Raw genomic sequence first — 20,739 nt, 5'->3', positions numbered from 1 at the left:
TTTTGGTGTTTTTTTAAACCTTTCTGAGCTTCAGTTTTCTAAGAGTAATACCTGTTCTGCCTAAATCTCCAACACATTTAAATGTGTTACATGAGTGTAAGAAATTTCTAATATTTCACCAGGGAGAGAAAATACGTGGTTGTGAAGTTACTGTGGGAGTAGCTGTGCTGTGTATTCTTAGCACTGTCTACCTTCCTTTTAGGAGTTGTGTGAGCAATCTGTGTCCCAGAGGAGAGTCATCATTTCTTTTTTATTTCTAGTTTACCAACCCAGTTTCTGTTCTTGCAAAGGGAGATTGGCTCTAAAATAGCCAGAACTCTGTTTTTTGGGTTGGTTTTTGTTTTTTTGTTTTTTTGTTTTTTTTTCCTCAAAGCCATGAGAGTAAAACTTCTTTGGTATCAGAACTATGACTCATGTCTGAAGTATGTTTGTGTATATAGAGGAGAGGAGAAGAGGGAAAGTCAGGAAATTCATCTGGTTGAACTAGACTCTAGTTCCAGTTTCTTTCTTTCTTTCTTTCTTTCTTTCTTTCTTTCTTTCTTTCTTTTTTTTTTTGAAGATTTTATTTATTTATTTGACAGAGATCACAAGTAGGTAGAGCGGCAGGCAGGCAGAGAAAGAGAGAGGAGGAGGAAGCAGGCTCCCTGCCGTGCAGAGTGCGATGCAGGACTCTCTCCTCCTACCCTGAGATCATGACCTGAGCCAAAGGCAGAGGCTTAACCCACTGAGCCACCCAGACGCCCCCAGTTACTTTTTTTTTTTTAGTTTTTTTATTTTTTCAGCGTAACAGTATTCATTATTTTTGCACCACACCCAGTGCTCCATGCAATCCATGCCCTCTCCAATACCCACCACCTGGATCTCCCAACCTCCCACCCCCCGCCCCTTCAGAACCCTCAGATTGTTTTTCAGAGTCCATAGTCTCTCATGGTTCACCTCCCCTTCCAATTTCCCTCAACTCTCAGTTACTTTTTATCTTGAACTTGGATAGTGTGACCCTGAAGCAGCATGTTCCTTGGTTAGCCCAAGTACTGATAACCTGAAAGGTTGAATCATCCCTTATCTTCAGAAGAAAAATCATGAAAAGTCACTAAAATGTATATATCTATATCTATATATATAGATAGATATACATATCTCTATATATCTATATATAGATACATATACACACACATATATATGCTTATTATGTTGGGACAGTGGGTCTTAGAAGCAGGGTTGAAATAAAACTTTGGCATTTTGATGGACTACCATAGTAAAGAACTTCACTTAACAATAGAATATTATTTTATATGTGGATTAGTAAAAGGAGTTTCACTTTGCCAGATGTAAAAAATTAGTAGTTTAAACTCAAATAAAGGGAGAGGATGGATGTTTGGCAGAAGAGAATCTGGGGCAGTTGGTAAACCTCAAGCTGTCCAGCTGTAGCATTTGGTAAGAGATGAGAGGTAGGCATGGAGCAAATCACTGAGGACACTGTAGGCTAGGCTATGGCAGAGTGAACATAACCCCTAACCAGGACACTGTTACTTATATTACCAGGACAAGAGGAATAATTGAACTGTCTCAGGCAAATCAGGTCATATGGTACCCTTATTTGAAGGTGAAGAAGAGCCACTGATACAGTTACATACCCTACAAGGAATGGGAGGTTAAAAAAAATTTAGGCAGGAGTTTGGGCAAGTCTGAATAATCTTGACTGGAAGGGAATGAGGGGGTGTGTGAATTGCTGGATGAAGACGTGTAATTGAAAATGATTGTTGTTGTTCAACAGGTAAAGAATTTGAACATGTGTAAATGCTATTGGGAAAGAGCCAGTAGTCAAAGAAGTTGACAGTTGGTAGAGTGAGACCCCTAAGGAACAGTGATAGGGTATGGAGCTCTTTTTTCATATGACAAGTGGAAAAGGAAGCAAGAATGATTATAGGTGTGGGTGAATGTTCAGAGTAATGGCAAGACCTGATGGGACTGGGAGGTTGTTAGCTAGCTTCCAGAGTCTTCGGAGAAGCATTTGGATAGAGGAAGGGAAAAGTGTAATGGGGAAGAAAAGAATGCTTTCTCTTGTATAGGTTGTCACAGGTATTTAGGTAGAAATATTTCTGAAGCACAGCTTAGGTCATTAAGGGTCATTGAAGGAGAGTTTCAAGAAAGAAGTGGTCAGGAGCAGCAACAGTGCCTTTGACTGGTGGTATATGACAAAACTGGAGAGTGCTGAAGTGGTCATGGAGACCTGTGAGTATAGTTTGGTAGTAGTGATGGGTGGTTGTAGTAGGTGGGAAAGAAGCTAGAGTACAGGAGTGGGTGAAAGGTTAAGGCGTGAACAGTTTCCAAAAAGCTCCTCTGTGAAAGCAGTGAGAAAGGAGGTGGTAGCTAGGAGGAGATACAGCGTTTTGCTTTTGTTTAATGGTTGGAAATTGAGCTTGAGGAAGAACATTTAAAAAGTGCAATTACTTGGTGTGTTTGGTTTTTTCCCCTAGAGTGTGGAAAGGTAGAAGGGTCTGGTTGATGATGGTGAAAAGGTTGGTTGGGCCAGATTTTGAATAATCTTGAATGGCATTATGAAGAAATGTTGACTTTACACATTAGTCCAAGGAAGCTTTTAAATATCTTTGTCTCATTTGAGAATCTGTGCTTTAGAAATACTACTCTGGCAATAGCAAAGACTGGACTAAAAGGTAGCCAGACTGAAAGGAGACAGATTGCCTATGAAGCATGTAGTGATGAGAGCCTGAATTAGGGCATTGGCAGTTCATGGGATGAAGAAGAGTTGGCATATTTGAGATTATAGTTCAGAGATGGAATGAACACAACTTGTGGTGATGGAATAAAGGAGAACGTATGTAGAACCTAGTGGTTTCCATCTGAGTTGACTATATAACTGGTAAATTCACAATAAGAGACCCAAAAGAAAGAGCAAACATTTGGTACTGGGGTGATTTATAATGGCTTTGTTGAGATATAATTCACATGCAGTGCAATTCACCCATTTAAAGCATACAATTCAGTGTTTTTAGTGTATTCACAGAGTTGTGCAACCATTCCCACAATCAATTTTAGAATGTTTTCATAAAGAACCCCATACCCATTAGCAGTCACTCCCGATGTTACCCTACTTCTATCCCTCCCCCCAGCCCTAGGCAACCATTAAATGTACTGTTAGTCTTTATGAATTTACCTATTTTGGACATTTCATATAAATGGAATTTTATGGTCCTTTGTGACTGGCTTCTTTCGCTTAGCATAATGTTTTCAAAGTTATCCACGTAGAGGATCACTTTTTACTTTGTATCATGCTCATCTCCTTGCATGTTTTATCTCCTCCTCTGCAACATTAATGCCTTGAGGGCAGGGACTATTGTTATATATTCTAGAGCTGTATCTAGCACATATTTTTGTATTCAGTTGTAACTTAGCAAATATTTGATAGATCATAAATTAGAAGTTAACTCAGTAACCACAATGATCTGCTCCCACACATGCTTACTCCCTGAGATGTGTTTTTGTTTGCTGTCATGGAATAACTTGGTACCATGCCAGTGCTTCTGGTTCTGACATGAATTGTGTGACCTTGGGTAAGTCATTATATCGTTATACTCTCTGGAGACACTTTACTTAACTGAAAACAAGGATAAAAGTCCCAACCCAATCTGAAATTGAGGAATAACTAAGATAATTCAAGTTGATGGGATTTGGATAGAGTTGGGGTTTATCTAGACAACCTCGGAGAAGAGATTAACAAATGTTTAGCTCTATTACCTAATCCTCTTGGGACCAGAGTAGCCTTTATTCATAGGATTAGGTATTTTGGTCCCTTGATTCTTTTCAGTCCCCATTTTCAAGGTCCTGGCATGCTGCTGCTTTTGTTACCATTCTGGGCCATTTTACCTATGTTATTTTCCCTAGTTCTTTTCTCTGAAATACTTTAGACACTTGTTTCTTAAGGACATTAACCAGTACACTTCATATGTTGCATAGCTTCCAGTCTTCTAATTCCTGTTGTCTTAATGGGCTGTTCGTAATTGAATACAAATATTTAAAAATTTGAAACTTACCCTGTCCACCTTCTTGAAACAAACAACTTATAAATAAATGCAGTCTCCTCCTCCCCCATCTTTTGGGGAGTTGTTCGTGCTTTTATTTAAAAAAACTCATATTGGTGTATACTTGAAAGTCATGTATCAATAAATAATACAGTCTTCGACTTTCAAGATCTCATGGCAGTTCAGTGGGAGGAGGCAGACGTATAAACACATCACAGCGGAAGGTGCAGTTGCAGAGCCATGTCTGAGTAGTTATGGGAGCACATGTGGAAGAAGTGATTGGGACCATGTTTTGAAGCAAGTGTCACCTGGCATTTCTGCACTAACAAGTGTAAACAGAAGCAGCCTGATGAAGAGGACTTGCATTCTTTGGCCTCACAATAACCGGGCGTGGTGGAGGTTTCTGGCTCCCCATTTTGGAGCGTAGTCCAAAGCTCAGAAAAGCTCAGTGGCTGACTCTTGAACATGGATTCTAGACTCAGCTTCTATGTTTGTCCCCTCCCTCTCTCACCGCAACCATACCCCTCATGCAAGGATAAAAGATAGCTGTGCAGAGTATTAACAGTGCTCTGGCATCCCCTCTCTTTTAATTCTTCCTCGCTAAGCAAATGATTCCCCCTTTCTGTGTCTAGCCTACTGCCAGTGTCCTCGGTGCATTGAGCATTCCAGGGCTGTAGCAGTAGTGAATATTGCTGATGTCATTGTTTGCCTTATTGGGATTTTGCTCTTTGTTTCACAGGGAGCTGTGATTGGTATAGACGATGAGGACGACAGCACCTTCACAATAACTGTTGATCAGAAAACCTTCCATTTCCAGGGTGAGCTAAAAGAAGAGATTCTTTCTCTTCACAGCCCTAACTGCTTCTTTCCTCCCTCTTTTGGGTGTTTGCTGGATGACTTGAATGGTTTTGCAACTGATCCTGCATGAATGAGTGCACGGGAACGTTCTGGATGAAGTGGTACTGCAGGTTAGGCAGGGATTTGTATCTGCAGTGGATACAGATCTATTTGAGACGACTGTGGATCACACTGCAGTCGGAGATTAAAAATTTAAAGGATAAAAATCAGTGAAGGGAGAGAGTAATGGGCTGCTGCTGCTGCTGGCTTGTGTTTACAGAAGGTTGCTGATCTTTTATCGAGGAGTGTGGTTCTGCCTCTGCATGAAGAGTTTAAAGGCTGATTGTGAAGGTTGCAGTGTTTGTCAGTGTGGAACTCAAAATGTAAATTAAATTGAAGCTAGTGGCAGCCTTTGGCTTAAAGGTTTTGCTTTGCTTCAAGAACTGCAAGTTTGCATTCATTTCATCTGTATTTCTGTGTCTTGTCTGCCAGCCGTCATTTCTCTGCTATTATCCTTTTTATAGTTAATAAGACCCATGCCATCTGCCACTGCTATGTTTCGACATTGCATGCTATGGTTCGCCGGTAGAAAGGGTAAGGTACTGTATGATCATTCTCATTTCATCTTGCTTTGAAAACTCTAAATCAGCAAATAAAAGCCGATTTTAATGATGCTGTCCTAATGTACCTCTCATCTATTAGAAGTGTTTATTAGCTTTGCTATTAATGTTTTTGTTATTTTGCTTATCCAGAGTAACCTCTATTTTACATTTAAAGCCACCCAGGAAACTTAGAAATGAGAAGCTTTGGAGATCTTAGCAGTTTCTCTGAACTACAAGTGACAATGCACTGTGATAGATGCTAGGTATACCATTGTAAATAAATATTAAGTTTGTAGTTTAAAATGTTTTGGTTATGGGGTCTAATAGTAACCAGGTATATTATGTAAGATGTTGAGACAGCTGTTGTCCTTCCATTGCTAGGATAGTATATTGAAGTTATTGTTCTTCACTTTTGTTTAAGAAATTGACTTGTAGAAATGAAAGATGCAGCTTGTATGTGATAGAGACAAGCCAATATAACTCAATAGTGGTATCTCTGATGCTTTTAGGAAAAAGCATTCTTAAAATATTCATGGTGTTTGGTCATACTCTTACTCAGAGCTGCTTAACTAATGATGCTTTCCTGAAATTTTCCATGCATTTAACTTTTTAGAACATTTTAAATATTATGAAAGCATAGGACCTTTATTTTTATTTAGGTTGACTATATAATGCTGCTTATAAATTAAGCAGGTAACATCCCCACGCTGAAACTCTTTATTTGATTAAAGATGAATACTTTAATGCATTTCAGGTAACAGCTCCTAGATGCAGGTGAAGGCTGCAGTATGGAATTCTCTCCTCTGCCGTTATTAAGGAGATAACTCCTTTGGACTTCTGGAAGCTGTATTGTTTGCCTATTTAAAAGAGAGGAGACTCAGACCTCTAGAGCAAGGACACCTGTACATTCTGATTTATTTAGATTATTTATGTTAAATATTCCAATATTTATGTGTCTTGCTTATGAAACAAACAATTCCTTTAATTCCTGAAACGATTTAAATAACAAGTATAAATAAGACTTAAATGTATTTTTTTTTAAAGATTTTATTTATTTATTTGAGTGAGAGAGAGATGCAATGAGAGAGAGCATGAGTGAGGAGAAGGTCAGAAGGAGAAGCAGACTCCCCGTGGAGCTGGGAGCCCGATGTGGGACTCGATCCCGAGACTCCGAGATCATGACCTGAGCCGAAAGCAGTCGTCCAACCAACTGAGCCACCCAGGCGTCCCTTAAATGTATTTTTAAAATGATTTCTTAGTTCTGAGACTGTCAGATTGATTATTTTCTACTGTTACAGTAACGGGAGCTTCAGACAACATGACATTATCTGGCTTTTGTAAAGAATTCACCAGGACCTCATTCTATATATTCTTGGCAATAGTGAGAGTTATTTCACATAGGTCCTTACTTAAAAGAAAATCTCTGAAAATTTGATAAGCTCTCAATGTCTGATCTTAATTCTTGATCAGAATTGAAAGCAAATTTGGCTGATATATATTAGCATATGCTTAAATGTGTTGAAGTTTTTATTTCATTCACTGGAATTTTTTAAAGCAAATAAAAGTACCAGTTGACATCTCTAAAGCAAATTCTACTTACTATCAACTGTTAAAGGGAAAGCTAGAATTTGTTGAGATACATTCATTTATTCAACATCCATTTTAGGCATTATTTTAAGTTCTGGGGATACAGTAGTGAACAAAACAGATAAAATTCTTTATCCTCTTGGGTCATCCATCTGGTAGAGGACAAAGTCCAATGAAATAAAAAGTTACTTATATTTAGTGTGTGTGTGTGTGTATGCTAGTAAAATATAAATAAGGGAGTGCTAAATCCTGGGGAGAAAAAGATAAAGCAGGAAAGAAGAAAATGAAATGAAGTGAGATTGTGTATAGGCAGAGGGAGGTTTTGAAATTTGAGAGTGGCCAGGGAAAGACTCATTGGGATGGTGGTGAAAGACCTGAAGGAAGTGAGGGAAGAAGCTTTAAGGCTTTGTTGGGGATGGTGGTACATCATTACTAAGCAGAGGAAATAGTAAGTGCAAAAGAGTGTGCCTGCCACATTTGAAGAACAGCAGGGAGGCCAGTTCTAGTTGGAATGCAAATAATCATGGGGAGGGATAGTGGGAAACGAAGTATACATGGTAACAGAGAAGTTCATCATGGGAAGCTTCGTCTGTCATGGTAAGAATGTTGAATTTTAGGGCGCCCAGGTGGCTCAGTTGTTAAGTGTCTGCCTTCAGCTCAGGTCACAATCCCAGGGTCCTGGGGCTCAGGCTCCCTGCTCAGCAGGAAGCCTGCTTTTCTCCCACTTCCCCCGCTTGTGTCCCCTCTCTTGTTGTCTTTCTGTCAGATAAATAAATTAAAAAAAAAAAAGAATGTTGAATTTTACTGAAAAGAGAAGCCATTAGAGGGTTTTGAGCAGAGGAGTAACATGATGTGATTTTTTAATGATATCACTTTGGCCACTGTTGAGAATAAAATGTAGGAGGCAGGGACAGAAGCAGGGAAACTAGTTAGGCTATTGTAATTCAGAAGAGAGGTGATGGTGGTTCCCACAGGGTAGCAGTTTGGATAGAGAGGCAGTGAGAAATGGTTAAATTACATATGTATGTTTAATAAACTTTTTTGAGGTATAATTAATATACAATAAAATGTGCACATTGTAAAGTTCCATGAGTATTGAGAAATTTATTTAGTCATAACTGCTACCACAATCAAGAAATTGAACATTAAGATCACCTGAAAGATTCCTTTCTTCTTCCAGTATCTACTGCCAGCCGCTGGCCCCAAGCAACCACTGATTTACTTTCTATCACTACAGATTTTTCTTTTGGAGAGTCATGTAAATAGAGTCTTACCTTATGTATTCTCTTTTGTCTGGCTTTATTTTAGCTCAGCATAATGTTTTTCGTAGTCATCCATGTTGTTACATGTATTGGTAGTTTGTTCCTTTTATATTGTTAATTAGTAGTGTATCATATGATACTGTATTTCAAAGGTCAAACTATAGCATGTAAAAGAAAGGAGTCTAGGTTGACACCAGGATTTTTGGCTTGCCACAAGAGTGGAGCTGCCATTAACTGGGATGGGGAGACTATTGGAGGAATTAGTTTGGGGAAGGGAATGTGGGCATCAGAAGCTTAGCCTTGGACATGCTTACGAACAATTCTAGATGCCTGTCGGTTATCCAGACAGATGTCAAGTAGGCAGTTGAAGTGTCAAATTTAGGGGAAAAGTTCATGCTGAAGAAATAAATTTGGGAGTCATTGGCATATTGATGGTATTTAGAGCCACAAGAATTTAGGAGTAAGTGTAGAGAGACAAAAGGGGTCTAAGTAATGAACCCTGAAGCATTCCAACATCTATTTAAATGGAACAGAGCTGAGGTAAAACTAGCAGAGAAGATTGAAAAGAAGCAATGAAAAACGAGGGGGAAACCTAGGCGAATGCAATAGCCTGGAAGCCAAGAGAGTATATCTAAAAAGGGAGAAGCTGTGTCATATGTTCCTGATAGATCAAGTAAGTTGCGGGATGAGAAGGGATCAGAGGATTTAACAATTCGGAGTCCACTGATAACCTTGAGAAGAACTTTTTTTTTTTTTAAGATTTTATTTATTTATTTGAGAGAGAGAGTGCATGCAAGCTGGAAGGAAAGAGAGGAAGAGAGAATCTAAAGCTGACTCCATGCTGAGCACGGAGCCTGACATGGGGCTTAATACCATGATTGTGAGATCATGACCTGAGCCAAAACCAAGAGTTGACTGCCCAACTGGGTGAGCCACCCAGGTGCCTCAAGATGAACAATTTTTTTTCTTTTTTCTTTTTTTATTAATACATCATTTGTTTCAGGGGTACACGATTGTGTCTTAGACAATTCACAGTGCTCACCATAGCATATACCCTCCCCAAAGTCCATCACCCAGCCACCCCATCCCCCTGACTCCTTCCAGTCCAGCAACCCTCAGTTTGTTTCCTGAGATTAAGAGTCTTTTATGGTTTGTCTTCCTCTCTGGTTTCATCTTGTTTCATTTTTCCCTCCCTTCCCCCATGATTCTCCATCTTGTTTCTCAAATTCCTCATTGCCAGTGAGATCAGATGATAATTATCTTTCTCTGATTGACTTATTTCCCTTAGCATAATACCCTCTAGTTCCCTCCACATCATTGCAAATGGTAAGATTTTGTTTTTGTTTTTTTTTTGATGGCTGCATAATATTCCATTGCATATATATACCACATCTTCTTTATCCATTCATCTGTTGGTGGACATCTAGGTTCTTTCCATAGTTTGGCTATTGTGGACATTGCTGCTATAAACATTGGGGTGCACATACCCCTTCGGATCACTACATTTGTATCTTTGGGGTAAATACCCAGTAGTACCATTGCTGGGTCATAGAGTAGCTCTATTTTCAACTTTTTGAGGAACCTCAATACTGTTTTCCAGAGTGGCTGCACCAGCTTGCATTCCCACCAAGAGTATAGGAGGGTTCCCCTTTCTCCACATCCTCACCAACACTCGGCCATTTCCTAACTTACTAATTTCAGCCATTCTGAGTGGTGCGAGGTGCTATCTCACTGTGGTTTTGGATTTGTATATCCCTCATGCCATGTGATGTTGAGCACTTTTTCATGTGTCTGTTGGCCATTTGGATATCGAGAAGAACAATTTTAAGATAGAAATATACAGTGCTTTCAACTTCTGTAAAGGGAAGGCGAGAATATGGTAGTAGCTGGAGAGGGGAGTGAGAACAAATTTTTTCATGTGATAAGGGAAATAAGAGCATGTTTTTGTGGTACTGGCAGTGTCAGTAAAAAGGGGAAAATTGATGCAACAGAGAAGGGGGAGAATTGCTGGATGACTGTTCTTGAGAAGGCTAGAGAGAATGGTACCTGATACACAGGTGGAGGAAGCATTGCCTTTTGCTAAGAGCACAGTTCATCCATAGCAACAAGAAAGAAGGTCAAGTGTATGAAAATATATGTAGGTAGGTTGTTAATCACCTTCATTTCCATTGTGGTTTTAAATTTCTAGCTACCCTCCATATCTTGTATGCTGAAACATCATTTGTTTATAATAAAGAGGATTGGTACCAGGAAAAAAAAAAAAAAAAACCTTCCTGAAACAATAGATTATTTATCATTGCAATGATTAATTCTGGTAACTTGATATTTCAAAATATCTTCAATTTTAAAGAGATGCCATAAAATTATCAAAACAAAGTTAATTTTTAAAAAAAGATTCTATTTATTTGACACAGCAAGAGAGCTAGCAAGAGAGAGAGCACGAGCAGGGCGAGTAGCAGGCAGAGGCAGAGGGAGAAACAGGCTCCCCTTCTGCAAGGAGCCTCATGTGGGGCTCGATCCCAGGACTCTGGGATCATGACCTAAGCTAAGGGCAGATGCTTAACTGACTGAGCCACCCAGGCGCCCCAAAACAAAGTCAATTTAATTTAACTTCAGATTTGAAAGAAAAAAAAAAAAGAAATACTCTATATAGGTAATCACTGAAATTACAATCCTAGCATGTTAGAGCTTTAAACAGGTTTGAAAACTACAACTTCACTCTGTCCTTTCAGAGATGAAAAATATTTGCCAATTTATCTTTATGAACTGCCTCTTTTTTCTTGAACAGGGCAAAAAAAATCATTCCCTTTCTTATCTGTCAGCTAAAGTTATTTGCATGTAGATTCTTTATTAGACAGTAAATGGAAAGCAGTTTTGGTATTAGACTGGCTATTGAGCTCAAACATAATTGTGTATATAATATGTGTAATTCCCCATTCTCAGAACTGAGAATATACTGGTATATAAGACTTAGGCCATGATGACAGGGAGCTCGTAAAGAAGTAATTGGACTGAAATATGAAAGGTGCTCTCACAGTGGAAATATGTATAAGACACTGAAATAATGAAGAGGCAAAAAAGACAGTTATTCAGTGTTTTACAGAGGAGTAGGATTTTTTGTTACCAGGTGATTATTTTTATAATAATCAAAATTAAAAATCACAGTAACTGTATGGGGTGCCTAGGGTGGCTTGGTCGTTAGGCATCTGCCTTCAGCTCCAGTCATGATCCCAGGGTCCTGGGATCAAGCCCTCCATTGGGCTCCCTGCTTGGCGGGAAGCCTGCTTCTCCCTCTCCCACTTCTGTGCTTGTGTTCCCTCTCTCGTTGTATCTCTCTCTCTCAAATGAATAAATAAAATCTTCAAGAAATAATAATAAAATAAAAAAATAAAAGTAGGGGCGCCTGGGTGGCTCAGTGGGTTAAGCTGCTGCCTTCGGCTCAGGTCATGATCCCAGGTCCTGGGTTCGAGTCCCACATCGGGCTTACTGCTCAGCCTGCTTCCTCCTCTCTCTCTGCCTGCCTCTCTGCTTACTTGTGATTTCTCTCTGTCAAATAAATAAATAAAATCTTAAAAAAAAAAAAAGTAACAGTAACTGTAAAAATGTCAAGATGTGCAGGGATATATAATGTAAAAATTAAAAGATTCCTATCACCGGGTTCTGTCTCCCTCCTCTTCCTCTTTAGCTCTTCTCTGTGGCAGACTTCTGAAGATTGAAGAAGTTAGGCTGAGAGATGTTGTAGCATGTGCAAAGGCATGGAAATATGTTGCTGCCAGTGTGTTCAGAGAACTACAAATGTTTGGTACTGCTAGAATGATGAGGAGGAGATGAGACAGAGGTGTACATCTAATACAAAGAAATTATATTTTTATCCTGAGGTCAGTGAAGAGCCAGCAAAGCAGAGTTTTAAGCAGAGAAGAGACAGAGTAAAACATAGGCTTTAGATAAAATAGTTGTGGTTGTTTGGTAAGGCCCTGAATGGGTTAAAGCTGTAATAATGGGGAAGGAGAAGAGGAAATAGGCTTGAGATTTTAGACTTGAGATCTGTAGAAACGAGTGACTGCTGGGAAATGGAAGGTGAGAGAATGGTGGTCGTAAAGGTAGTGTTCTTGGCTTGGCTTGCTGTTTGGATGTTGTCAATATCTGAAGGTGAGGAACTAGGGAAACAGGTACAGATGGTGAGGGATCTCCTATGTCTGTGGGACACATCTAGCTATAGATGGTGATGGCAATTGGATCTGAATTTGCACTGAAGATGGAGATCTGTGGCTATCAGTAAGTAGAACTAGCAGTTGAGAAATTGAATGCCCGAGAGCTAGGCAGATAAGTAAATGAGTGAGGGGTAAAGCTAGATGTAAGATTTTAGCAATTTGGAAAGCTCATGCCATGTTTGAAGGGTTAGTTGCTGCTTAGTTCCAGACAGTTGTAGGCTTTTGGTAATGCTTGTCCAGTGTTGGCAGATTGTCAGGTTTTTCAGTAGAAGCCAGAAAATCAGACATTTTGTGTGTGTGTGGGATTTAAGTATGTGTATGTTAAATCTCCAAATTAAACGATAACAGCAACAAACTGTGTAAGCCAATGAAACGCATCTGTGGGCTAGATAAAACCTCTCTATATTTTCAGTCTCTGGTTAAAACCATAGAATAGTGAGTATGACCTTTCTGGGAGATCTGAATGAGAAGAGAGCTAAGGATCAAATCTGGGAGCACATTAGAGAGGAACCATCAACAGGCTCAAAGGAATGTTCAGAGAGATTGGGATGAAAGCTATTAGTTCCAACCTGTGCAAATACTGTATTTATAGTTGCCTGTCAGCAGTTCATATGGCTTAACCCAATAATAGAAGACTAGGTAGTTTATAGTCCACACTAATAATTAGAAAAATACCCTTCAAATAAAATTGTGTCTATTTAATGCTTTATATATAAGGATTTACAGTGTTACTCATGGTGTATTGGAATGATAATAATGATAGCTACATTTATTGGATTTTTTTTTATGCCAACACTATACAGAGTTTTACTTGTGTTAACTCTATTCTCATGATCTTATGATGTAGGTACTATTACTATTTTTATTTTACAGATAAGGAAACTGTCACAGACAGATTTTGCAAGGCAGAACTGGTATTTGAACACAAACAGTTGTGCTCTAGGGCCATTCTCCTAACTGCTACAAAATAGTTATTGTAGAGATTCGTTAACTAGTTTATAATTAACTTTTATAATTTTATCAGAAAAGGAATTAATGTAAAGCATAAGGAACTTTAAATTACAATGCAGTTTAATGCAATTAAATTTGTGTGTGTGTGTGTGTGTAGTATTAGTGTTCTGCATGTTCCGTTACTTTGTAGCGAAGGTAGTAACACCAGCCACCATTACTATTACCAAATATCTGTTAAGAACCAGGCAGAGTGTTCAGTAGGCACTGTACATTCCTTCCAGAGTTCAACTCCTCAACAGTAAGGGTAGTTTTAGAGCTAGAGAAACAGGTTTAGAGAAGTTAAGTGTCCACTTAAGTTAAGTGCTCAGGTGTCTCTAGATCAGTAGTTCTTGAAGTGTTCTATTGGACCAGCAGGATCAGCATCCCCTGAGAACTTGTTAGAAAAAGGGAATCTCTCTGGTCTAGCTCCAGACTTGCTGAATCAGAAACTCTGGGAATGGGCCCTCTAGTGATTTTGATGCACTCTGAAGTTTGAGAGCCATTGGTCTGGATCCCGTGGTTTCACATGTTATTCCAATTTCCTCTCCTAACACCCTTACATGTTAGGTGGAATATCTTCAACTTATATATGAGTGAAATGAGACAGTCAGGTGACCTGGTCTTGATCTTAGATTCTCTTACTAGGCATGCCCTAACCTACTTAGAGGGGGTGTCTTGGGTTAAGCAAACCTGGTGTGTGATAAATATAAATTTTTTAAAGATGGAAATTAGATGTTTTAGTTCTTCTTAAAATCTTTTACTTTCAAAGGATTTTACTGAAGATGTCATTTAGGCAGTATATTCTCCAAAATGATTTCAAGTATGAAATTTGTTTGCAGATTTACTTGGATGTACTTTTAAAACAACACAAGTTGCATAAGACAAAATACAGTATTTTTAAACATTAAAAAATCTTTAAATTAGAAGAATCTTCAGGAATTGTGTCTTAGTAGAAGTTATCTGTGGTTGGACTGATAGTTGACCTTTTCAACTCCATCCATTAGAGCTTTCTCATTTATTAAAATGCAGAATCACTACAAATCAGCCCAGTGGTAAAGGAAAGGGTTTAATTCAGGAAAGTTGTATTGATCAAGTATATTAGGGCAACATCGTCCCTACTGCGTTAATATTAATCAGCGCAGCATGGTACATTCTTACATTAATCATTTAGAAGGATAGATCATTATCCTAACCATTAGACTAACCCTTGGTTGCAGGGTTAAGTGTCTTCTGCTTTAAAATAATCATCCTAGCCTTATTATTAGTAAATAAATTCATTATCTTATTAATGATTTTTTGAAAAATTTCCCCCTGCAGTTTCATATTTTTGATTTTTACATGATAACCCCTCCTCAAAACCAGATAACTATTTAAAAAGACCTTGTGTAAAGGAGGTAAATCAACTATAATTCTTAGATGTAGGCCTTAAAGTGGGGGAAATGTCACTGAATTCATTTATTGGCAGTTTGTTGTGTTGGATGAAGATTGGATATCTGTGGTATACTTTTTCTCTTCTTAATTTGCTTTCTGTTTAAGATCCTCACTGAATATTTGAAGTTATTTTTCCAATTTTAGCCAGTTACAGACTGTTGAGCTTACTGAGTAGCTAGGATTAGAGTAGATATTTGACTTTTTGTTAGTAAGTTACCTTTTTATCCCATCATTCCCTTTTCCATAATTTTTAAGTAGTAAATTACCTGCTCAGTGTAGAAACTTGGGAAAATACAGAGTAGTATAAAGGTGATACTAATAATCACCATAATCCTATCATCCAGAGATAATTATTCATAACATGCTTGCGGATTTCCTTCTGATCCTTTAGTTTGTGTGTGTGTAATAAAATTGAGTTATCCTGTATAAAGTTTTCAGGTTTTTAATTTTTTAAAAAAGATTTACTTACTTATTTTAGAGAGCATGCCTGGTGAGTGGGGTTGAGGGGTGGAGGGAGACAGAGTTGGAGAGGTAGAGAAGCAGATTCCCCAAAAAGCAGGGAGCCCTGCTGTGAGATCTCATTACCCTGAGTTCATGACCTGAGGCAGAACCAAGAGTTGGACACTTAACCGATTGAGTCACCCAGGCACCCTCTCTATTTTAAATAATGCTGTGTTGAACATCCTTGCACATAAATCTTTAATAAAGTCTCTGTTTACCTTAGGATAGGTAAATTCTGAGAGAATTTATCAGAACAAAAGACATACATATTTTTAATGTTTCTGAAACAGTTCTCTGTAATTGCTTTCAAGAGAGATTGTTTTTCATTTATACTCCCTCTGCTTCATCACACTCTGTATCAGTACTTAATGTTATTTTAAGAGAATGTCAGCCAGTGCCTCTCCTCAAAAATACGGGGTTTTTGGGGGCGCCTGGGTGGCTCAGTGGGTTAAGCGGCTGCCTTCGGCTCAGGTCATGATCCCAGGTCCTGGGTTCAAGCCCCGCATCGGGCTTTCTGCTCAGCAGGGAGCCTGCTTCCTCCTCTCTCTCTGCCTGCCTCTCTGCCTACTTGTGATTTCTCTCTGTCAGATAAATAAATAAAAATCTTTAAAAAAAATACGGGTTTGGGGCGCCTGGGTGGCTCAGTGGTTAAGCCGCTGCCTTCGGCTCAGGTCATGATCTCGGGGTCCTGGGATCGAGCCCCGCATCGGGCTCTCTGCTCTGCGGGGAGCCTGCTTCCTCCCCTCTCTCTGCCTGCCTCTCTGCCTGCTTGTGATCTCTCTCTCTCTGTCAAATAAATAAATAAAATCTTTAAAAAAAAAATACGGGTTTTTTTGTTTTTAATTTTTTTATTTATTCATTTGACAGACAGAGATCACAAGTAGGCTGAAAGGCAGGCAGAGAGAGAGAGGAGGAAACAGGCTCCTCGCTGAGCAGAGATCCTGACATGGGGCTCGAGCCTAGGACCCTGGGATTATGACAGGAACCGAAGGCATAGGCTTTAACCCACTGAGCCGCCCAGGCGCCCCTCAAAAATTCGTTTTAATGTGTTTATTTCTTGTTTGGTAACTTGTTCATTCTTTTGTCCACTTGGTTGTTGGTGCTAGCTCATCTTTTTCTTATATCCTTCTTTGATGAAAGGAAATGGGAAGTAGTCTTAGACTCATGCATTAACTCTACCATCTGAGAAATTGTTAATATACATTAAATTATTTTTTTTTAAGATTTTATTTATTTATTTGACAGAGACACAGTGAGGGAAGGAACAGAAGCAGGGGGAGTGAGAGAGGGAGACGCAGGCTTCCCACTGAGCAGGGAGCCTGATGCGGGACTCTATCCCAGGACACTGGGATTATGACCCAAGCTGAAGGCTCAACTTCAGCTGAGCCACCCAGCCACCCCATTAAATAATCTTTTTACCCAGTTTGGTTTTTTTAAATTTTAATTTTTTTAGTTTTTAACTTTTTAAAATTAACTTATAATGTATTATTTGCTTCAGGGGTACAGGTCTGTGAATCATCAGGCTTACACATTTCATAGCACTCACCATAGCACATACCCTCCCCAGTGTCCATAACCTAGCAACCCTATCACTACCCCCCACCCCCCGCAACCTTCAGTTTGTTTCCTGAGATTAAGAGTCTCTCTCATGGTTTGTCTCCCTCCCCAGTCCCATCTTGTTTCATTTTTTTCCCTGCCTACCCCCAAAGACCCCACACCCGGCCTCTCAGATTCCTCATATCAGAGAGATCATATGATAATTGTCTTTCTCTGATTGTCTTATTTCGCTTATCATAATACCATCTAGTTCCATCCACATTGTTGCAAATGGCAAGATTTTGGGTTTTTTGATGGCTGCATAGTATTCCATTGTGTATATATACACACCACATCTTCTTTATCCATTCATCTGTTGATGGACATCTAGGTTCTTTCCACAGTTTGGCTATTGTGGATATTACTGCTATAAACATTTGGGTGAACGTGCCCCTTCAGATCACTACATTTGTATCTTTAGGGTAGACCCTCAGTAGTGTGATTGCTGGGTCATAGGGTAGCTCTATTTCCAACTTTCTGAGGAACCTCCATACTGTTTTCCAGAGTGGCTACACCAGCTTGCATTCCCACCAGTAGTTTTTTACCCAGTTTGGAACACGGCTTGGTAGGTGTTAGTGTGGAGAGTAAATGAAGACATATAAAGGAAATGATTAGTATATTATATAATGTGTATTTGAAAATATGCATGAAAATAGGCTCTGTGAGTTGAACAAAGACTTGCAGAATGTGAGGGGGATGTATTCCTGCTGCATACTGCAAGGTCTTTAATCATACCTTCCTCCTTACACAATATTTATTCATAAGATGTATTCATACATTTTAATTCCTTTCCTTCAAAAATAGCCGTATAGGCAGTGGACCAAAGTCTTATGTGCCAAAGTCTAAGGAGTGTTCCATTAATGATACAGATTTTTTTTTTTTTTTTTTTTTTTATTTGACAGAGAGAGATCACAAGTAGATGGAGAGGCAGGCAGAGAGAGAGAGGGAAGCAGGATCTCTGCTGAGCAGAGAACCCAATGTGGGACTCGATCCCAGGACCCTGAGATCATGACCTGAGCCGAAGGCAGCGGCTTAACCCACTGAGCCACCCAGGCTCCCTAATGATACAGATTTACTGTTTGCAGCATGCATAATGATTTCTCAATTACATTATGTTTATAAAATTTACACTTACTGTCATTCCTATTGATACTTTTAATTTTTCTACTAATTAAAAGAATGATGGAATAGAATGCAAAATATATTGAAGTGGTTGCATGAGTGCTGTTCTTCAAATGGAGATGGCGATGCTGCAAGAATTAAATTGTTGCATGGCAGACTTTGCTCAGTGTAGTGGTACAAAATGTCCATTTGTTGCTTGATATTAAAAAAATATAGATGTTCCTCTGAGGAGTCCGTGTACAAGAAAGTGTAGGGTATGTGAGAGTTGAATAAGCAAGTACTGCTTACGTAAAAATGTAATGTCGTACCTCAGGAAACTTTGGGAACTCAACAGTAATTTGAGGGACAATTAAGTATTAAGTGATACGCACTTGTAAGTGTAATGGTTCAAGGAAGGGAGTGATACTGACAGATTTTCGATGGTTTTCAAACTTGCAATGAAGGCATTTTACAAATGCAGTCTTATTTAGAAACCCAAGTGTGAGGTAGAAAAAAGTATAATTCATCTGGTTGAAGTCAGAGGGTTGGAGGGCCTAGAGCTCTGCCTGGGGCAGCCCATAGGCACTTTGAGAAAATACCGGTGTTCAAATTTATTCCTTCCCTCCATCCATTTAGTCATTCATTTTTATGGTCAACAAATATTTGAGTGTTTATTGTATCCTAAGCACTAGACTAGTTTCTGAGTATAAAGTAGTGAGCAAAGCAAAATGCTTATCGTCAAGTATCTCACATTTTGAAAATCATTATTCCAGAGGTTTTCTAGTTGTACCATTTTAGGTAGTACTCTGACTCCAGGTTAAATATCCCTGAGTTAAAGCTTTTTCTTATGGTAATGCCCGGACTGCACTCATCCTTGTTTTACTTTTAGGCAACTAAATAGCTGATGAATTCTAAGAAAATACTCTGCCACAGTCCTCTTTGTCTTTTCAGCCTCCTTCATTAACTCCACATGAAGTTTATGAATGTTGATTCTCATGATTTTGAGGCTTCCATCAGTGTACTCCACATGTAACATTAGTCCAGCATATAAACTGAAGTTGTGTTTATCATTGCATTTTCTCAATATTAAATTTGGAGGACCTAAGACAGTTTGATTAATACCCCAGAAAAAATAATTAGAATTCAGAAAACTGTAAAGAAGCTGCGTCTTTGGCAGCAGCTTTTTCTGCCAACGGATTCTGTCCTTGTGCTTTAATAAAATCATTTCTTTTGCACCAAAGAAAGAAAGAAAGAGGAAAGGAAAAAGGAAAAGGGAAAGGAAAGGAAAAAGAAAAGCTGCATCTTTGCTGGGTTGCTGGCCTTAATGAAGACCTCTGTTTTGGGTGATTGTCTAGTAGAAGGAATCAGAGTATCATATAAAGGAGAATGGAGCTGAACCCATGCATATAGGTGACTTAAGTGGTGTTGGATGTCAGTGGGCTTCCCCCACCCCCATCTTGGGGAGGATGATTGGATATCTTTTCTGGTAAAGGTGATATATTCTAGAAGTGACCCTCAGATGAATAAAAGGAAGAGAGGAAGCAAACACTTCTCCAAGGATGCAGATAATGTTGTGCTAGGCATGGTAATCCTCCGATGTACCCTACACACGCTTAGGAGATTCTTTTATTATCATTTGGTAGATAAGGAAACTGAGGCTTGGAGGAGTTTTTGTCCAAGGTAACATCTATGAGAAGTGGCCAAGTCTAGATTCAAATACATGCTATTTTCATTACACAGTTCTGTTTGTTCATGCCTCTCCTTTCTGTTACCCTTCCCCACACTTTCTCTTTTCACCCTGCCTTAGTCTCTTTGTGGCTGTAGATTCACTGCTGTTTTCTCTTCCTCTACACAGAACAGCACACTTCCTAACTCTGATAGTAGTTAGTGTTTTCATGCTTTCAGGTGGTTTGGTTGTCAGGAGTTTCTCCTGTGTGTACTATACATCCAAGTTGATAGTTGTCACTAGGAAGGAGCCCACCGAAGGCAAGGGAACGGAGACAGTGGTCAGAAGACACTGGTGGGAGTCATAACATGAAAGGAGTAATCTGTTACCAAGGATGAGGGAGGCTTGGAAGATTGACCAGAGAAAGGCCTAGGACTATTCCGTGTAAGGATATAAAGGGCAGAAAGTCAAATATTGACCTGTACTGTATTTAATTTTATTCTGACTGCAGAGTTCTCTTAATATGTCAATTCAGTACTGAATTATCAGTAAGACCCAGTTATTGAGGAAAACAAGCCAACATACTTTTCATATTTATTCCTCCTTTGCAGAGGAAGTCTTGCCTACCTGGGAAGCCTAAATGTGGAGCAGGGGGTCACCAGCAAAATGAGGATGGCAGTATCAACCTTCGGAATTGTTGTAAGATCAGAGAAAACACATATAAATACTCAACATGATATCTGGCAAGTAGCAGGGCTCAAAAATTAGTAGCTGTTACTATTATTTTTTTAAAATTTTACCTCATTTTGCTGATGATCAATCATGCTGCTGTGTCTGGAATCCTCTTTTCTCTTTTTTCTAGCCTAGGGTTTCGGCTACAGGTAACCGAAATTAGGTTCTTTTTTTTTTTTTTTT

At 39.0% G+C, this 20,739-nt stretch overlaps 1 protein-coding gene across 5 annotated transcripts in view; it reads left to right on the top strand.

Annotated features, from left to right (window-relative positions):
- Positions 1–20,739, top strand: part of OSBPL9 (oxysterol binding protein like 9) — a 177,945-nt gene that overhangs the window by 49,342 nt on the left and 107,864 nt on the right. For all 5 annotated transcript variants that reach the window (XM_047727123.1, XM_047727125.1, XM_047727126.1 and 2 more), the window contains exon 3: positions 4,780–4,858. In XM_047727123.1, the coding sequence (XP_047583079.1) occupies positions 4,780–4,858 (79 nt within the window). The remainder of the gene's footprint in view (positions 1–4,779; positions 4,859–20,739) is intronic.

The sequence above is a fragment of the Lutra lutra genome, chromosome 4 (assembly GCF_902655055.1).
Source record: "Lutra lutra chromosome 4, mLutLut1.2, whole genome shotgun sequence".
NCBI lineage: Eukaryota > Metazoa > Chordata > Mammalia > Carnivora > Mustelidae > Lutra > Lutra lutra.
This window is presented reverse-complemented; position numbering and strand designations above follow the sequence as displayed.